Source organism: Macrotis lagotis, chromosome 2 (assembly GCF_037893015.1).
Source record: "Macrotis lagotis isolate mMagLag1 chromosome 2, bilby.v1.9.chrom.fasta, whole genome shotgun sequence".
Lineage (NCBI taxonomy): Eukaryota > Metazoa > Chordata > Mammalia > Peramelemorphia > Peramelidae > Macrotis > Macrotis lagotis.
In genome coordinates this window covers 248,329,531-248,349,647 of record NC_133659.1, presented here as the reverse complement: position 1 = coordinate 248,349,647, position 20,117 = coordinate 248,329,531, and the positions used below count along the sequence as shown (strand labels likewise).

Here is a 20,117-nt window from a genome sequence, read left to right as displayed (position 1 = left end):
ACCCAAGTGAGCAGCTTGATGGTTGTTTCACACGCCTTCAGCACTAGGCTTGCTAAGCTGAGGCAACAGCTGAAATAAATTGTGCTAATAACAAGTGATAAGGTACCATTTTCACTGTTAAATCACTTTTTGCTGATTTGACACTCTCTAGTCTTAATTTCAGGTCAAGGATGAAGAGAGGGTGGCACATCTTTGATTGGGAAGGTTTTTTTTTTAAGAATAGAAGTGCTATCATTTGAATCATGCAACATATTTCTGTATTAGTATTGTACTAATAGGTAGCTAGGCATTAGAGATAGTGTTCTGGGTCCGGAGTCAGAAAAACTCATTTTCCCTCAAATGAGGTCTTGAAGTAGTTGGATATAAATGAACATGTACAAATATAGAACAGATGATTTCATTCCCTCATGAATAAATAAAACAGCTGTTTTTCAAGTAGGTTTTTCAATTATGTTTAATGAGTTATTTTTTGACAGCTTCTGGTGGTAGGAAATTTGTTTGTCTAAACCTTATCCCAAGGTCAGAGGATACTACTGCTTCACCGGTAGACACTGGTATCCCCTTGAATGGCTCTGGTGTGCTTGGAGATGATGTCTTCACTGTTTCTCTTCCACTAATGGTTCAAGAGAAACAAAAGAAACTTTATTCTCTTCCCGTTGGAGTTAGACCAAGGTCAAAAGGGCTCTGGATCTGTTGCCTCTCTCCACCCATATCCCTCTTACTTCCTGGGCTATCTTGTCATCAAGGATACCTATACCCTGTTACCTTCACCTCATCCTCCTTCCTCTTTAAACCCACTCATTCTGGGTCAGGGTTTTGATTTTCTCATCCTAAAAGGATTTGACAATTTGTGCCTTTCCTCTGAAGTCTACCTCTACCTCACAAAAATTAGATTCATCTAATCCCTGGAAGAGGGGACTGAGAAAGAAATGAATTTTATACTCCAAGAGCTGTATAGCAGAGAAGTTGGTTTATAATAACCATTTTTTCCTCCCTATGTCTCTCACCCTTTGTTAACCCCAGCTAGTAAATGTTTGAGGCTAGATTTGAACTTGGGAAGATGAGCTTTCCTGACTTCAGGCTGGCACTCTGTCCCTTTACCCTAATTATACCTTACCAAAAAAACTATACCTTACAAAAACTCTGTACCTTCCCACCAAGCATACATACATATACACGACAAAAGAGGAATTTGCCACCAACTGGCAATATCTCTTCTGGATATACTTATAGGATAAGGCTTGGTTGTCAAGGCTTTCAAGGCTGCTTTACCTACGCGGCTAAGTGACACAGTGCCAGTCCTGAAATTGGGAAGAACTGAGTTTATACACTGTGTGACTCTGGATAAGTCACTTAACCATGTGCTGCTTCAGTTTCCTCATATGTAAAATGATCTGGAGAAGAAAATGGCAAACCACTCCAGAATTTTTGTCAAGAAAACTCCATATGAGCTCACAAAGAATTGATACAACTGGACAACAAAAAATGGTTCTCAAGAATTTGTACTGAAAGTGTGGAGCAATACAATTTAGCCATTTACCAGATACTTGGGGCCCAGTATTCTTGAGCACAATATTGATATAGTAACGACCTTCCTACCATAGAGTCTAAGATAAAGACTCTTCCTGAGTCTGAATTCTGCTCTCTAGTATTACTCTCCAGTAATATTCTATATTAGTATTGATTGGAAGTTTCAGATACTTTTCATCAGTAATTTTTCACTATACATGTTCTTATATGTAAAAAAAAAGAGAAATGCAATACTTTGTATTTCCTCCTATTCTTAAACTATTCTATTCCTAAATCCCCTCTATTCCTTTCTTGATTCATCCCAATGAGGTCTCCCAGAAAATCTAATTCACAATAAATTCATACCTGACATGACTTGATCTTGCTTATAGAAATTGAGCAAGTTCCAATACTGGGTTCTCACCTGCTCAACAGTGAGTCACTGCTTCATATGGGGATCATACTCCATTGAGTTTGTTTTCTTCTTCCTGACAGTGGTGGTCATGGGAGGAGCAGTACTCCAAGACACCAGCTCCTGGGAGTATGACTTTAGGAGGTCACAGAGTGGAGCAGGGGCTGGGGAGTCATGTTTTTCAGAGTGCAGCTCAAGGGTCCTGGGAACCAGGCTAGTTCTGGGAGGGAGACCCTCAGGTGGTGGACAGAAATCCCTGCGGCTGGGCTCAGCAACATTCTTCCCTTTGGACGGACCCACTAATTTAGAGCCTTGAGGGTTCTGTAGTAAAGGAAAGAAGGTAGGTGAACGAGCAGGACCAACTTCCCTGTCATCATAAATATCCTTTCTTCATTCATGACCTTAGGATTTTTCTATTCTGGATAATGATGGAATAGAAATTATCTGATCTGGGGGTCCTGATTTATGCTGACAGTGTAGCCTTGTGGAAAAAACAGGGACTAGGAGTCAAGGGCCAAAATTTTAGAGTACTAGTTCTGCTACCAACTAATTGAGTCATCAGAGAAGTCACAGTTCTTTCTTGACCATTGAGGCCTTTTATATTCTTCATTTTATACCTCTTCCAACCTTAACTGAAGACTTACATTCATGGATTTGCCATTCTAGTCAAAATATATTCAATCTTTTTGTTTTGTCTTTCCCTGTTTCTGTGCCTGTTCTTAGATTTCCCTCATATCCCCATAGGTCTTATTCTTCAAGCTATCTCCTTTTTTATAGCTTTCACTTCTCCCTACATTTTCTCAATTCCGTTCTTTAGAAAAATGATCCTGGAACTCTAAAAAGGATTTTGGTCCTTTTCAGGACTAAAACCAGAGGAAGACTTTCTAGAGTTGTGTCCTTGAACTTCACCGCCCCCAATTTTCAGAAGGGTGATATATCTCTGAAGATGACTGACGTCATAAAAAATGAAGGTTGTCAAAATAGGAATCAACTTACCCAACCTTGGGCACAGATGGCATGGATTTCATGGAACAGGTATATATACCTGAGGTCAAAACAAGAAGGAGGCATAAAGTCATAGGAATATGGATGTGAATTCCAGAGGGTTTTCATTGATTCTGTAATATTAAGGTCCAACTATTCAGGCTAGGAGGACAATAGATAACTTAGAATTGTGGCATGAGACTCTTCTGGCAATGTCATAGACTGTCACTGTCCTGCCTCGGTTTCTATATTATTCAGGGATAGAATTCTTGGAAGTTAGAGTTCTTAATTTCTGTTTTCATGTTGCCACTGGAAGAGGATATGTTAATTCTAGAGCAAGTCTACCATCCCCTCTTATCTCAATTTTCCCTTGGGGGGAAAAAGGGCAGAATCAGATTTGATCTCCACTTAACCCCCCCTCTGATCTTCCTCAATCCCCACATATAGGGCATGAGGTGGCAGGAATAATAGGACTCTTGGGTATCCCTTTCTCAGTTTGAGTATTGTGGGGATATGCCTCAGAAACTACACCAATTTATTAGAGTTCTGCAGTTATTTTGTGAGTCAGACATCTGCCTTAGTCACTGCCCATTGGGCCTTTTCTTCATTCTAGCCACAAACTCAATGTCCAAAAAATTTTTTCTTTTCTTCTTATAGAATGAGAATCAAATATAGAGAATGGCCAGAGGAAGTCTATGAGATTTGATGGGTATCCCTTTCTCAGTTTGAGTATTGTGGGGATATGCCTCAGAAACTACACCAATTTATTAGAGTTCTGCAGTTATTTTGTGAGTCAGACATCTGCCTTAGTCACTGCCCATTGGGCCTTTTCTTCATTCTAGCCACAAACTCAATGTCCAAAAAATTTTTTCTTTTCTTCTTATAGAATGAGAATCAAATAAAGAGAATGGCCAGAGGAAGTCTATGAGATTTGATTGATCCCAATGACCCATGAGAAGGTTGGAGGCAATTATAGAATTTTTGAGATTAATTTTAAGGAAGAGGCTGATAAAAACATAGTTTAGTCCAAAACTTTCATACTTCATTTAGTAGAATGATCAGAATGCCCTTTCCAGCCCTATTTCTCCCTCTATACACTCTTAAGACCTTCCTCAGGAATTTCTGAAGCTTTCATTCCATCTTTAGTTGGACACTAGAATTCTTATTTCTGGATTCAGTCCTATTAAAGATATTCAGTAGGTAAGATTGGGGGGAAAGATTGTGTTCCCAAAGTGAAAAATAAATAAATTGGGAGTAGGACATCTAAGAATTTGAATTTGAACCTCTATCCCAAAGAATTCCCCCTGTACCTTTACCCCGATATGCCAGACCCAAGCAGCTGAGTTGGGAGAACTGATTACCTCTGTGCTTGTTTCTTCTCCTTTGCTGCAAAGAAACACACCTGGATAGACACTTGGGACTGGACCACTTAGACCTGTGTCCCACCTGGAAGTCCCCAAATCCCATGTCTTTGACATGATTGCCTTAAATGTGGAATATTGCCCTGTCTCATAGGCAACAACCCTCTAGGGAGAAATCTTTGGACATAATTCCCCAACTTTTAGGGTATGGGGGTATCACTTTCTCACCTCTGAACTGAGCATCTTCCTGAAGCTGAAAAAAAAAGTTATCAATGAGAATGGGTAGGTTTGGGGTGAAGGGAAAGAAAAGGGTTAGGGTAGGGATTTTTCTGTGCATTCCCCCAGCCAGTGTTCACAGCGTCAGAGTTGAGAATTTCTACCTGTGAATGAGAGTAATCCATTTAGTTAGTATGATGTCCAAAAGAAGGCTCCAAATTACTGCATTATTAGTTACAAGGACATTTAAAAAAAACAAACCTCTTTTCAGCCATCAGAGTCAATCCCTTGGCTGTCTTTAGTCCCTTTTTATACTGTTCTCTGGGGCAAAATCATAATTGTTTTTTGGGTTAAGGCAATGGGGTTAAGTGACTTGCCTAAGGTCACACAACTAGGTGAGTATTAGGTGTCTGAGGCTGAATTTGAACTCAGGTCCTCCTGACTCCAGGGCCAGTGCTCTATCCACTGCACCACCCAGCTGCCTCCAAACCAAAATAATTAAGAAAACTTTTTTGAAAAATTGTATGCCCATTCTGAGCCCCAAGTGTCACTCCTTGGGCTAGTTGAGCTTGAGTCAACTGGGCTGGTGGTTGTTTGCAAGTGTCAGCATAAAGGGAGAGCAAGGCTTTGCCTCAGTATTATGTCATGATAGGGGAAAACAGGAAGATTGCTTCCTCTGAGTGGGAAGAGCTGTCACGCCAGCCCACCAAATCTTACAAGCACCACATCATTCCAAAGTTTTGTTGTTCTCCTAAGACCCATCTTCCTCTTACCCCATCAGCCCGGTCAGATTTAAAGTTGAATTGTTTTCTCTACTGCAATCTTCCATTTTCACACAATTATTTTTTGCCCAGGTGAGAATATTCCTAGTTTTATGGCTGAATGACATACTGAGGACAAAATTCCCTGCCCTGCTGCTATCTCCCCCATGCATCATCATTGTTTTCACTTAGGATCTGGATGTATATTATTTCTCCTCCTCCTGCTCCAAAATAATCCTATTTCTCTCCTTTCCCTAATCCCCATCTCCCAAGACAGGCCTTTGTACAATACAAGGGAATAATTGATTTTATTGATCATTTCAAATAATCTCTGAGGGTAAAGGACAATTCCTTAACCAAGATCATAGTTAGGAGAAACTTCTGCATCTGTCTGCCTTGGGGCACCTATAGCCAATTATCAGAAATTCGGGGAATTAAAAGAGGGCTGGGGAAGGCCATAACTCAGATCTTTAAATCTCATTTCACTGAAGGTGTGGACATCAGCACCTGTCCTTCAGTGTTAGGATTTTGAGATGGGAAAGGGTTTCCCTGTTTGTGCTCCTCAGGGAGTCTGAGCCAAAGAGAGTTGCTGCAATCTGGGAGTTGACTGTGGCAGTCTAGCAGAAGAACTAATAGTACACTACCTGCACAGCTTAAAGGAAGATACTTATTTGTCAATAAATTCCCTGGTCCTAAGTGTTCCCAAAGGCACAAATCTGAGACATGGACACTTAGTGGTATAGTGATTGTTCACAAATAAATAATTGGACTTTCAGCTTTGAGAATGTAAATAGAATCATAGAATATCAGAGTTGGAAGAAAACTCTGAGGTCATTCTGTTCAACCAAGGAAGCCCTCCACAATACTACTAACAAGTAGTGATCTTGAATTCTTCCTCCTCATCAAGAAAATGGACAAAGCCAGGATGGATTGCCTGTTAGTGGACAATTACTCCTTGGAGGTATTTTGTTTGGGAGGCAGTGTAGAAGAGTAAGAGTTCAAATCCTTCCCTTGGCTTTTACTAGCTATGTCACAAATTTCCTCATCTGTTAAATGGGAAAATAACTGTAGTACCTGCTTTACAGTATTTTCCTATATTAACATAAACTTTTGCTTCTCTTGGTCACTCATCATATACTCTTTTGTACTATAAGATTTTAAGATCCTTGATGTCAAGGAATTTATCTTACTAGTTTTTATATTATTGTGACTCATTCTTTACCTAGCTTTAATCACTGAATGGGCATTGCCTCAGTTAAACTGAGACCTGTAAAAGACCATTACTTAAAAAGACCAAGGTCTCCCACTGTATGGGGGGCCATCTCCAGTCATTCGATTCATATCTAGACCCAGATGGTTGGAGGAGAAACTGAGGCTTTGCATAGCACCCCTTCCTTTAAATACAATTCACTTTGCATTTCATTGCATCACCTCTGATGTCATAGTTCTTTTTAAGAACAAAGGACAAATGACACTTAGCATGTATTTTATGTCCTTATGTCCTTAACAAATGATTTTAAATCAAATTGAATTAAACATGGCAGGATTTTTCATTTTTTAATTATTCTAGATCTGGTATTATATAAATATAATCTAAGTGGTCAAAAGATTGAGAGGGAAAGGGCAGAGCTTGGTTGGGATGGGAGTGGGGGTAGGTAGTATCTGCAAGGACATCTAGTCTTCCTGAATTAGGCCTACCAGAATAAAATCATAGTACTATTAAATAAGAGCTGTCCCCTTAGACTTATTCTATTCAGTTTATTAGGTGGTCTTCCTATCTTTTTCAGATGCTATCCCAAGAACTTAAGGTAGAGATAGTTCTGACATAGCATCTGTTTGAATCCACCTGGGTAAAGGTGGAAAAGGGTTCCTCCTTCTGGTGGGAAACTACCATCCATATCCAGAGAAGGAACTATGGAGTCTGAATGCTGACCAAAGCTTACCATTTTCATTTTTTTTTGGTTTTTGTAAGGCCAATGGGGTTAAGTAGCTTGTCCAGGGCCACACAGCTAGGTTATTATTAAGTGTCTGAGGCCAGATTTGAACCCAGATACTCCTTACTCCAGGACTGGTGCTTTATCCACTGTGCCACCTAGCCACCCCCATTTTCAATTTTTTCAATTTTTTTTTGTTTTATGGGTTTTTTCTCTCTCGTGATTTTTCCCTTTTGTTTTGATTCTTCTTTCACAACATGATTAATATGGAAATATATTTAACATAGTTATAAATGAATAGCTTGTATTAAATTGCTCTCTGCCAAGGGGAGGGAAGAGGGAAGGGAAGGAGGGAGAAAAATGTGGAATTCAAAACCTTACCAAAAAGTGATTGTTGAAAACTATCTTTCCATATAGTTGAAAAAATAAATTTATAAAAAAAAAAGTCAGGGTTCCTTGAGAGGGACAAGAGGGTGTAACCACTGAGTTAAGAAGTCCTAAATTAAGATCCCCCAGGAAGACTGGGAATAGGGTGGGGAGAAGGGGTATTAGGGAGAGGTTATGTATGTCATTACCTCCTTTTGCAGCTTTCTAAAAATAGTCTGCACCTGGTCAGGGAATAAGAAGATAATCTGGTTAGAAGTTTAGAGGTCAGGAATTGGTGTCTCTGAGGTCCTGTGGTTTCTATTGAGTCACTCCCCATGTTTCACAATCTACATTTTTCTACCTTTAATGAAGGAAAGGAGTCAATCGATCAGAGACACTGAGAGGTCAGATGGAAAAGTAATGATTAGCAAACATATTAATTTGATGTTCAATTTCCCTTAAGAGTTTTTGTTTTCTCTTTCAGTTCCATCTAAGCTATTGCCTAGAAATAATCAACTTCAAAGTTAAGCTTAATGATATTGATGTTAAGAGTAGAAGAAGGGATTGTTCATTTTTATTCACCTTTAGAGGGAAGGAAAAATATTTTAAAAAGAAGTCTCTTATCATTGAAAGTAATCTACACATGAGAAGTAATGGGAAGAAATGGAACATATGAAGCTGTGTATAACTGTGGCATTATCCCATCAGTAGGTACACTGACTCCAGTAGAGAGAAGCACCGTAAAGGAAATATGCCAGTTTCTTCTGTACCTTAATTTATGACTTTGAATAGAATTCTGAATCCTTGGTAGACTGATTTTTTTCAGAAAGCATAGAATTAATTATTCTGGATAAATAGGGCTACTGGGATATCTGTACTCATCTAGCATTGAATTTGCATTGAGGTCCCTTCCTTTGTTGTAGTCAAAGTTATGATAAACCATCCTGTACTTTTCCAGCCCAGTCTTAGGAAGTTGGTTGTACAAAAGTGTGGTGGTAGTGGTGGTAATTGTTTATCCATCATTTTCAAAGAGGACCAATGACATCACAGGTAATGTCTTTGACTTGGTGAGTTGGGGCAATGTTGTTCTAGAAAATGAGGCAATGTTGCTCAAAGACAATCAGCCTCACTCTCACAGACAGGACAAAAGTCAAGGTGACTAGTGATGGCCCAGGAAGTAACAGATGACCTCACTCTCACAGACAGGACAAAAGTCAAGGTGACTAGTGATGGCCCAGGAAGTAACAGATGACCTTGACATAATAGATGTCTGATCAAGCTCTAAACACTCCACAGTACCTGCTTCAGCCTTCTTCATGATATGTTTATGATAATTGTCCCAGAGCTCTAACATAAAATACTGTTTTTTTGGTGGTATTGACAAGATTGGTGAAATTGGACAACAATAATGGAATGACTTACAGACCTGAGTTCTAAACCTGTGAGTGAAACTCTTAACATGATATCTCATGAAGCATATTACATAAAATTATAAGATTACCTATCAACCAAATGATCCAAAGAATCAAACCAAGGACATTGATTTCACATTATCCTTCCAGAGAATAAGCAGAGTTTGAGAAAGTTCTCATTGGACAGTGACATTGACCAAGGCTAATATTTTTGAAACATAAGAAATTTGAAAGATCTTTCATGACATCTCTGTGGCTTGCTCTCCACCCAGACAGCATAATATAGTCATAATAATCTTGTAGACTGGTTCCTCAAAGAGGTCTGAATCACACTATATTCATCTATGACTACCTATAAATGATGAGTCCATTGGCCAGAAAGGCACTACTCTTAAGAATGGCCTTACTTGCTTTGAGATCTTTTTTTTTGGCAAGGCAGTGGAGCTAAGTGACTTGCTCAAGGTCACACAAGCTAAATTATTTAGGGCCAGATTTGACCTCAGGTACTCCTGACTCTAGGATTGGTGCTTTATCATCCACTTCATCACCTAGCTGTCCCACTTTGAGATATTCTTGATGAGGAAGGAAGTAAGCAATGCCCATACTAAACTGACTATTTTTGTGCAGTAGGAAAAACAGGCACAAACCTGGGCTTTTCCCAATAACTGGAGCTAGAGGTGGACATTAGCCTACTCATTATGCTTCTTACAGACTCCATTAATATTAAAGAAACACTTCTATTTCTTGTCATGAAACCAGAAAACAGAGATAAATCATCAAACACTGGCATCCCTGATGGCATAATTATCACCTTCTCCTAGAGTGTGAATTTCTTTTCTTCTCTGATCTTTGAAAGATCATTTGGATCCCAAAAGGAGCTCATTTGTTTCTTGTAATATGTTTAACTTCTAAAACACATTCAATTCAATAAAGATTTATTAAACATTTATGATGTTTTACAATAAATACTTGGAAATACTATCCCTCTTCTCAAGGAAAACTATTGTAAAACTCAGTCTGGGATGTTACCAAAATAGAAAGAAGACACAGAGAATTGTTTGCTACTTTCTCATCTTCGGCCACCATCTAAACCAGTCTTTCCTGCTCTCAAAAAGAAGATGAAACCTTTCACCAGTGCTGTCTCACAAATGCCTCAGAGTCCAGTGAGCCATTCTGTTTGGAGAGTTGGCATCTGAGCTCAAGGCTTACTTGGGGCAACTAATGGGCCTGACCATATCAATAGTATCTACACTAAGCAACGTCTATGTCAAACACAATAAATAAAACTGAAATAAAAGACTGGAGAGACAGATTAAATCTTACAAAATTCCTATTACACATCCTGTCCCATACTGACTTCCTAGATTGTATTTTCTTTTGTCCTTATCTCTTGGATGTTGTCTTCAATTGGTTTGGCCTTTGAATTATAATTATTCACATCATGATTTAGATTTTTCTTCCCTTAAAGGTTATTATTTCTCCCTGTCCCAGGAGTTGTTCCTCAACCAGTCTTCTCCTGGTATAGAATGCTGATAAGTTCTAATATGAGACTTTCCCCCTCAGATATTAGCTTCTTTTGATGAATTCAGGGAGTAAGCAGTGAGAGAGATTATAAAAGAGGAATAAAAGTAGCAGAGAGCTATAGTACTAAAAGTATTATAGAAGCCTAAAGAGACAGAATGAAGCTGCATGGATAACCTTTGAGTCTAAGTTAAAGAATGAAAGTAAAGATGAATTAAAAAAACCCAAAAATTATGAGCCAAGAACTGTTTTATAAAATATAAAATTCATTTTAAAAGGTTGCTCTAGAAAACTTTTGATGACATCTTTGAAATTAGTATGTTTTTAAGTTTTATATTTAATTTTGAAAGGATTGAAAATAAATGGAGATATAAGTATGTGTATTATATATGTATGTTTATATATACAGTCTGTATGTGTGTATATATATATATTTTGTATATATGCATATATATTTATACATATATAAAAATTTAAATACTAAACTGCCATATTGGATTTCAGGAAAACTGTCAACTATGCAGGTTAGAAATGAGAGACAATGACATTACATTTAAGGCCAATTTAAGCTCCTGAAACCTAAAACTACAAAACCATTGTCAATTTGTAATAGTTTTGCGAGCCTAGACAGGTGTTCTTAAGCTGGGGTTAATGAACTTGTTTTTGTTTTACTTTTAAAAAAAAATATTTTTATAGATATATTTTAATATAATTGTTTTCCATTTCATCACATATAATTTACTTTTTACATTTAAAAACATTGTTGTGGAGTCCATAGGCTTTATCAGATTGCTAAAGGTTCCAAGATACAAAAAATTTAGTCCCTGGCCTAGAAGGAAGTTCTGGATTCTCTCTGGAAATTGAGAAACTAGGATAAGGATGGTTGGATAAGGGCTTAGGGAGCAGAGGAATCTTCCTGAAATAGACATTTCCTTCCTGAATGTGCACATACATACTCATATATATATACATACCATAGAGCTCCATACTTACCTCAGTCCATTTGGCTCTGATCATCATCAGCTGGGTACTCTATTGAGAAGACAGGATTAAGAAGTGTCACATGGGCTCCCCCTGAATCCTGAATTAACTAGAAAATCTTTAAAATAGAATTACTTGAAGCTGAGTATTCATGCTAAGTCACTTCTAAGTCTCTCCCACTCTAGCAAAATCATTTTCAGCTCATTACACTTTTCTCCTTGTGGGTCTTAGTGAATAACTATATATAATTAATGGGGGAATCACAAGATTAGGTTCCATTTTCTTTCCTTCCCTCTTCCTGAAAAATAACAATGATAATAACTGATATTTAAGATTCATAAAGAATGTTGGACTCAGAGTCAGGAAACCTTGAGTTCAAATCTGCCTCAGACACCAGCTTCATGGGGTCATTCTCAACCTTAAGTTTCCTTATCTACAAAATGGTGATCATAATAGTTATTGTGAGGATCAAATGACTTAACATATATAAAGTTCTTTGCACACCTTAGAAGTGTTACGTAATTTTTTTTTAATATTTTACATTTGTCTTATGGAGGAGAGGGAAGAAAGAAGGTGAAATGTTGGAAGAGCTTAATCTCAGTGGTTGGAGATATAATTAATCATGGTCTCTACCAAGTACCAAGCTATCTAGACCTGTTCCCTATAGGAACTATCTGACTCTCCTCCCTCCTCCTTGCTTCTCTCTGGCATTAGGCTCCCCCCAAAGTAATGAGGATCCTACTCACCTGTGCTCTTACTTTCTCCTCCAGGTCATTGCTAGAAATAAAAAGGATGGCATGAGCTTAATGCAGAGCAGTAGACAAATTGTTCATGTTTTTTACTTACTACCTCTGTCATATAATTCCATACTTCTGCTTTAGTTTTTAAATCATCTATAGCAAAGGATAGTTCCAGATCCCTTCCTCCAGGATGCTTACCCCCCCGGAATTTAGGAAACTATCTTTATCCTGAATCCCAAACATCAAACCACTGCTCCTCTAAGTCTCACAAAGTCTTCAGAATTCCCCATTCCCTAACTTGGACTTCACCCAATCCTTGCCTTGATAAATATTGGAACAGCCCAAACTTTTCTGGAAAGGAGAACCCATTACTCCCTAATAATGCTTCCATTTATCTGCCTCCAAAATGTGCTGCTTTATCACCTCTGTGTATGTTGGAATTTGTGAAGCTGGAGGAACGAGTGAAGAGGTGTTACTCACATTTTGAGGCACAACTGCTCCTCTTTTTCCTAAAAACAAACAGAAACAACACCACAACTTCTAAGGGCAACCCTTTCTCTATGGGATTAGGAAAGGACATCTTTCAGAAGGAGGGTGAGGATGAACAGGGACTGAACTTTGAGAAGGAGAAGCATATAAGACTAACACCTGGCCTTTTTAGAGAATCAAATATCTTAGGAAAGTAGGAAACTTGGGCCAAGTACTCCTGGCCACCAGAGGTAAAAGCTATGGATGCTATGAGAAAAGGGAGAATGGTGGGGTTTCCAAAATATCCAGGAGGCATTCATTAGTGAGAAATCTATTAAGTGGCAGAGTCAGGTTCAAGTTCTGACTAGTCTCCAGGACCCTGGGAGAAATTAAAGAAGGTAGGAAAAAAGGAGGGAACATAAGGGATAAGAGTAGAGTAAGTGACATGCTTCAGGAAGGCTCACATTTCTGCTCTGGACCTCTTGATGATATTGCTGCAGCTGCAAAGAAAAGTGTAATGTTACTTCAGGTGTGTGCAGAACAGAGAATTCAATGGGGTCTTGAGGGGGATAGCCTTCTATGAAGATTTTGTCTCAAGTCATAGTACAAGCCCATGTGGTGGACAGACTTCTCAGTTCTATGGGAGTCTCCATCGAGAATCAAAATTTGATATAGACTTGGGGATAGAGTTCCTTCCTTCCTCCCTTCTCCCCTCATCCATCCATCCATCAAATCTAACCATCCATCATTGTGTCCATCCTGAATTTTCTATCTGCCTCTCCATCCTTCTGAATCAATCTTATCTATCCATTCATCCATCCATCTATCCAGAGGCTCTTGCCTCTGGTGGCCAGGAGAGTACTTGACCCAAGTTTCCTATAGTCCTAAGTTATTTGATTCTCTAACAAGACCAGGTGCTTGCCTTACATGCTTGTCCTTCCCCAAGTTCAGCCCCTGTTCATAACTCACTCTCCTGCCAGATGTCCTTTCCAAATCGTATATATATATATATATATATATATATATATATATATATATATATATATATATAAAATTTTGCAGACTAGGGAGTGGTTTCTGCATGGAACCTTAAGATTCTTCACTGCTCTCTACTAAGACCATTCCACCCTCCCAATCAGGGCTCACTTTCCAAGCTCCAGTCTATATTCAGAAAATATATGAGACAGGAGCAATCAGACTTAGGGGTTTAGAAGGATTCTTTCCCTTGGGACCTGATGATGGTCTAAATCTGACTACCCACAAACATAGAACAGGAAATTGCTTCATCAAGTGTGATAAGGGGCAGAGGAGATATCAGAGTGGAAGTCAGGACATCTGAAAGCATGTGTATGAGAATAAGAAAAGGAATGAGAGTAAGTGGGGAAGAGAAGAGATGGAAGGAGATACAGAAATAGAGGTAGAAGAGACAGAGGTAGAGACTGTGTTTGAAAGCAGATTTGCAACAAGAAATCCTGGTGCCTGGGGCAAATTCATTGTAGTCCACACCTAGTATGGTCATGCTAGGTGGGAAGGAAGCAAGGGAAGGAGCAAGATACTGCCAGTGGAAGGTAGGCTTCAGAGTAAGGCACCACATGGCTGAAGCAGGCAGGAGACCCACCACAGGAGGAGGTAAATCTTTTGATATATTAGGCAAGTTCTAGTCACTCCTACACTTGTTAGTGTGTTATGTGTATGTGTGAGAGAGTATGTTTGAAAAAGAATAGAAAGCTAAAATCTTAAAATTGAAAGGAACTGTAGAGTTCATTTAAATCCTCTCTCCTACTACCATTTTATAGATCAAGCAACTAAAACTCAGGGAGATTGTTAAATGTCTTAAGATTCTACAGAAATGGCTTATACCATAAATTCTTTTATCTACTTACTATTTTGTCCACATGATCCTGAAGATTACTGAAAGAGAATTCATACTCTTAGATAAAGTAGCTTCCTATTCTGAAGAAAAGAAGCCTTGGGAGAACAGGAAGAAACCCTGATTCTCCTCCAGCTCCTTGTCTACATCATGCTTCACTGTCTCCCAGTTTTCCTGAAGTCTAAACATTTGATCAGTACACTGAATAGACCTTGCAAGCATGCAAGCAGTCAGGGCTGCCCTCCATGCTCCTCTTTATCCAGTTACTAATGTTGTCAATTTTTTTTCAAACATGTTACATTCAAGAAAAGTCCCATCTCTTCCTTTAGTTTTCTCTGTCTTCCTTCTCTACATTCACAGATCTTATAATCTGTATTGCTCATTTATCACTTACCATAGACTGTCTTGTGATACCAAATTTGGTAGTTGTCTCAGGCACTGTTGCCCTACAATGCACCCTACCCCAAATCTCACAGAGAGGAGTGAGGAGTTCTGTGGTACATACTGAATAAATAAGTATGTTTCTAAGCTGTCCTCCAGGTCCTCCTCACCCCTAAGCCCTTATATCTCTTAGTGGTGTTGAAATAGAATGCAACCTCCTCCCCCATCCCCACTTTTTTCAAAAGATATGACAATTTTTCTAGACAAAGAAATTGAGGAAGGTAGGGAATGGATTCTTCCTTCCCTATCAACCAGAAAGAAGGAACCTGCTTAGGCTTTTCTAGTAAAGGGAGAGTATTTCTATTTCCCCCCCCCCCTCCCCACTGCCCATAGACCAGTTCACTCTCATATCATCCCTCCTTGATCTTACTCTAAAATACATACCTTTTCTTGAACTTAGGGTCTTCTCCTGCGCCTTGCTTACTTTGTTCTGCCATTGATCCCTGGATAGGAAGAAAGATTCTGGGACCTTGTGGGCTGAGGGCCTAATGGGTCCCAGTACCCCAGGGATGAGGATAGGTGAGGAGTGGGCCTTAAGACGGTGGGTTGTATCAGGTCCAGGGATCCTTTTGTATTTGGAAGTTTACCAGTGTATGTATGAATTATAAGGGAAGGGATGGGAAGGAATCATGGTACATTTCCCTATCTTCAGCTTAAGAGGTCCAGAAATGCCAGAGAACAGAGGCAGATGGGCTAATAGAACCTTTGGGTAGAATTAGAACAAAGCAAAAACCAGATCCAGAGCCAAAGATTGCCAAATGGATGTGGAGGAAGCAAGGAAGAAGGGGGGAGAAGAGAGGTGTGGGGGGGTAGGTGGTCAGCCTCACTTTCACTAAGGATGGGGGGACCTTTAGATAAGGACTGGGTTCTCCTACCCCAGCTGGGACCTTTCTTCTGGATGACATCTGGAGATCCATGAGATGCCTTTGTGTCCTCAGGAGGCTTCACAGATTAGTCACAAATATGCTGGGAATCAGGGAAAAGGGGATAGACTCTTCAAGCTCATTCCTCACTAAAGGAATTCCTCAAGTCTAATTCTGCCCCCAAAACCTGCTGGGGAAAATTAACAGTTCCTGGAATCCAGATTCCTGAATGTATCTAGGCAGGCAACCAACCTTGAGTGTTCTGCCTCCTTTCCCCACCACAGCTAGTCCAAATGTCAGACTGGTTCAATCCTTGTTCATTCTTTTACCTAGGTGGAGTCCCAAGGCTGCATCCCTAAACCCTAGCCTCTAACCCTCTCTTCCCATGCTCTTATCCTACCCCACCCCAATCAAGTCTCTGTATGATATCAACCATGACCTCACAAACACAAGACTGTTGATTCAAGCAGCCTCAGTACAGGACTGAGGACTCTAGTGATAAGGTGCATGGATTTGAATTCCACCTCTGATGCATACTTCTGGGAAGTCTTTTAAATCCAACTCCAATTTTCCTTTTTGTAAGATGATTGGGTTTGATTAGATGAGATGACTGTTGAAATTCTTTCTAAATGATTTCTTCATCTAAAGGAGTTGGGGCAGAATCAGAGAAAGAGTTCCATTCCCCCTTATTTGGCAAGGGATATTCTTGGTGACTTAGGTAATAATATACAACTCATCCAGCACTTATATTTGTATAATTAGCCCTAGAAAAGTATTTTTTAGGACTCATGATTGAATAACTCCCAAACCAAAGTCTGTTAGACCCCTTATAGGCCTAAGGATTTAAGGAAAATACTATCCACATCCAGAAGGAAAACAAACCACAGAATCTGAATGTATACTATATTGACTTTTTAAAAGCTTGTTTTTCCTTCTTATCTCATGCTTTTCTTAACTTTCCCTTAATCCTAATTCCTTTTATACAAATTGAATAGATGAATATGTTAAGTATAAATGTACATGTTCAACTTTTAGCAGACTATTTGCCACTAAAGGGAAGGGGAAGGAAGAGTGGTAGAAAAATATGTAACTTAAAAATTTGCAAATGGATAAATGTTGAAAAGCTACCATAGCATGTAATTGGAAAAATAAAATATCAAAAAAAACCTCATGAATTTGAGCAGAAATAGTAAATGCAGCCTTTTCTTACTATAATAAAATAAAAATTTCATTCAATAAAGGGTCTTTGAAGCATAAAAAAACAAAAACTTCATAGATTTCCTAGTAGTCCACCCATTCTGGTGGTATTAGCAGGTAGTCAAAATAAGATTTCACAACTGGGTATACTAAGAGTAACCCCACAAAGGTGAGACTAGTTTTTGCTCATGTGGTAAATACACTCTAAGCTCAATTTCAGAGCCGGTCTAGCTACATGTCCCCAGCAGGGTACTAGGGATACAACTGATGGGTTGGGATGACTCTTCTCTAATCCTATCAATTAAAGTCCCCAGGTTGCTAGTAATGAGTGTTCCAGTTTCCCTTAATCAGTTAATGCCAATTAGCTTTTACAAAGGGATAATTATTTCAAAGATATAGTATGAAGAAATTACAAACATCCCTTATTTAACATCTCAGGGGCACACTATCCCTATACAACCTCAGTCTCTGGGGAGAGTGGGCTTTTATTTAAGACAATATCTGTGTAGTCCCAATTCCAAATGCATTCAAATGTGACATCTCCCAGCTTCCTGAGGCTGCAAAGTTGGGCTGGCTTCTGTATTCCAAGACCTTGGGCAACTCACTCTTCTGATCTCTCCCATAACTCACAAAGTTATAATCATCTCTAATCTCCTTACAATAAACGCTAATGCTCAGAATTGGGTTCTTTGTTCACAGACCCCATGGCCAAATTGTCTCAATTCTTTCACTGAATTGCCAAGAGCAGGCAGAAGAGGAGAGGGCCAAAACTTTGGCCAGTAATTGATTGCTGGCAAAGCAACCACAAGCAGCTGCTTCTCTTCACCAAGAGGTAAGCAAACTAGAAGCCTTGACAGAATGCTTGTGTTCCATATTTCTCTGACATCACAACTTTCCTGGAAGCTGACTCCCCAACCTCTTCCACATGAAGAATTGTATCAGCAGCATTCTGTACATACTTAGAAGACAAAATTGAGCTCAGGGGTCATTCCCCCATAATATCCATGCAGTCTCTCATCTCAGAAGCAGTTGGGGCTGATGAGACTTGCTTTTCCTACTTGAAAGAAGAGTTCAAAACAACTAGCTGCCAAGCAAAGGGCATGGCTAACCCAACATCAATAAAATCATTGACATCTGAAGCCTTGACTAGATTATTAATTCTTTTAAGGAGTGATCTGAATGGAAAAGATTCATTCACTGTTTGTCTGAATATATCTGTATAACTGTCACTGGGAGCTGTTGAATTTGTACTTTTTCTCCCTTACCTTATTTCTTTGTAATAAACCAGTATCACCTTTATGCTTGGGAGTCTATTACTCTTTTTTGTTGTTTTTGTTTGTTTGGAATTTTTATTAGGTTTTTGCAAGGCAATGGAATTAAGTGGCTTGCCCAAGGACACAGAGCTAGGTAACTGTTAAGTGTCTGAAGGCCTGATTTGAACTCAGATCTCCTGACTCCAGTGCCAGTGCTCTATCCACTCTGTCACCTAGCTGCCCCAGAAGTCTATTACTCTTTTAAAAAAAAATCTTGTTTATTTACTGTTTATTTATTTATTTATTTATTATTTACTTGTTTATTTACTTTTATAATGTATTTCATCTACTTTTTATTGTGTTCTGAGCTGTGAGGAAGACAGGGTAGCATAGGTAAAGGACAAAAGGTGAACACATGAGACCTAATTACCCTGGACTTAAAAGGAAAAAAGAAAACAAAATCTTGCAAATCTATAAGTTTTCTACTAACCACAGGAGTCACTTGTTCACCTCACCATCCAAGGCTTCTTACATCATCTCTCTCATCTCAACAGCAGATAGTCAGCAAAGAATCAGAACAAAGCTAAGGCCTCATTTTGAAAACCTGCCAGTTCCAGTTACCATCAATCAGCAGTCTATCTCTTCATCATATGGATAGCAGATGGGAACCAGCTATAGAATGTCTGTCCATGCCCCAGATTGACTTTCATTGCACATGCTTCTTTGTAGAGTTTTGATTTCCTCCTGAGAACTATTTTAGCTGCATCTCAGAAATTCTTTTTTTTATTTCACAAGTTTTTTTTTTCCTAAAAATTTGTTATTTGACCTGCTCATTATTGAGGATTTCATTGTTAAGTCAACATTTGGGTCAAATGTCTTTTGTTTGTGGTACTTAGATCAATGTAAAGGATATATTTAATATTTGTGCTTTTTATGTTTGTTTCTAATATAACTGTGCCCTAAAACATGGTCAGTTTTTGTAGCAGCTCCATGCAGTGCTGAAAAATACTCATCTGCAAACCCATTTAGAAGATGCCATTTAATTCTAGTTTCTTTAGTACTTTGTTCAGGTCTATATATTTTCTTTTATCTCTTTCCAAAATAGAGAACAGGACATTAAAGTCTCAGTATTGTTTTACTGTGTTTATGTCTTCTTGTAGCTCAATTAAAGCTTTCTTTCTGAATTTGAACACTAAGGAATTTGAACCATATAAGTTTATGACTGAGTTGCTGAGTTATCTTAATGCTTTTTTTTTTATCAAAATGTAGTTTCCTTGATTATTCCTTTTTTCTTTTGAAATTTTTTTTCTCTTAGTCAGATGGCATGATTGCAACTCTTGCTTTTTTTAATGGATAGTAGGAAATTTTCCTTCCCCACAGTTTAATTTTGTGTAGTAGTATTTGGTTTTTATTTTTATTTTTTTGTTTTAATCAACTGATGCACCTTCTCACCCTCCTATCCATCACCTACTCCCAAATTGAGATCATTGGGAAAAACAAAACCCATTACAAACATTGTAGTCAATCAAACAGATGTCCACAGTGATCAGGTGCAAAAAATTTGCCTCATTCTGCATTCTGAATGTCAGGAGCAGGTCATGTTTCATTCATTAGTTCTCTGGATATCCTGGTTGGTTATATTTATACATATTTATACCATATTTATGCAGCATCCCCTCAGATTCTCATTCTCACTTGTCACCTCAAAAAAATCTATATTTTTGTACATTTATCCTTAAAGCTTTGTTTGCTTAGGATTAGTGTTTCCTTTAATCTGCCCCCTAATTCTCCCCTCCCCCTTTCACATTCATCTTCTATTTTTCTATGG

General features: G+C 38.6%; 1 protein-coding gene across 3 annotated transcripts; it reads right to left on the bottom strand.

Moving 5' to 3' along the window:
- Positions 1–436: 436 nt before the first annotated feature.
- Positions 437–16,230, bottom strand: C2H12orf54 (chromosome 2 C12orf54 homolog). 3 transcript variants are annotated; one of them, XM_074225644.1, is made up of 14 exons: positions 16,092–16,230; positions 15,852–15,942; positions 15,361–15,419; positions 14,549–14,576; positions 13,130–13,165; positions 12,678–12,706; positions 12,204–12,234; positions 11,470–11,508; positions 7,753–7,785; positions 4,495–4,519; positions 4,267–4,291; positions 2,918–2,966; positions 1,934–2,242; positions 437–613 (listed from the first exon to the last, which is right to left on the bottom strand). In XM_074225644.1, exons 2-13 carry the CDS (start codon positions 15,891–15,893, stop codon positions 1,949–1,951), a joined length of 690 nt encoding a protein of 229 aa, XP_074081745.1. In that variant the 5' UTR covers positions 15,894–15,942; positions 16,092–16,230; the 3' UTR covers positions 437–613; positions 1,934–1,948. The 3 variants fall into 3 exon arrangements, with proteins under 3 accessions (XP_074081745.1, XP_074081746.1, XP_074081747.1); XM_074225645.1 differs by lacking the exon at positions 13,130–13,165; XM_074225646.1 differs by lacking the exons at positions 437–613; positions 4,267–4,291 and having other exon boundaries at positions 2,130–2,242.
- Between the last annotated feature and the right edge of the window lie 3,887 nt (positions 16,231–20,117).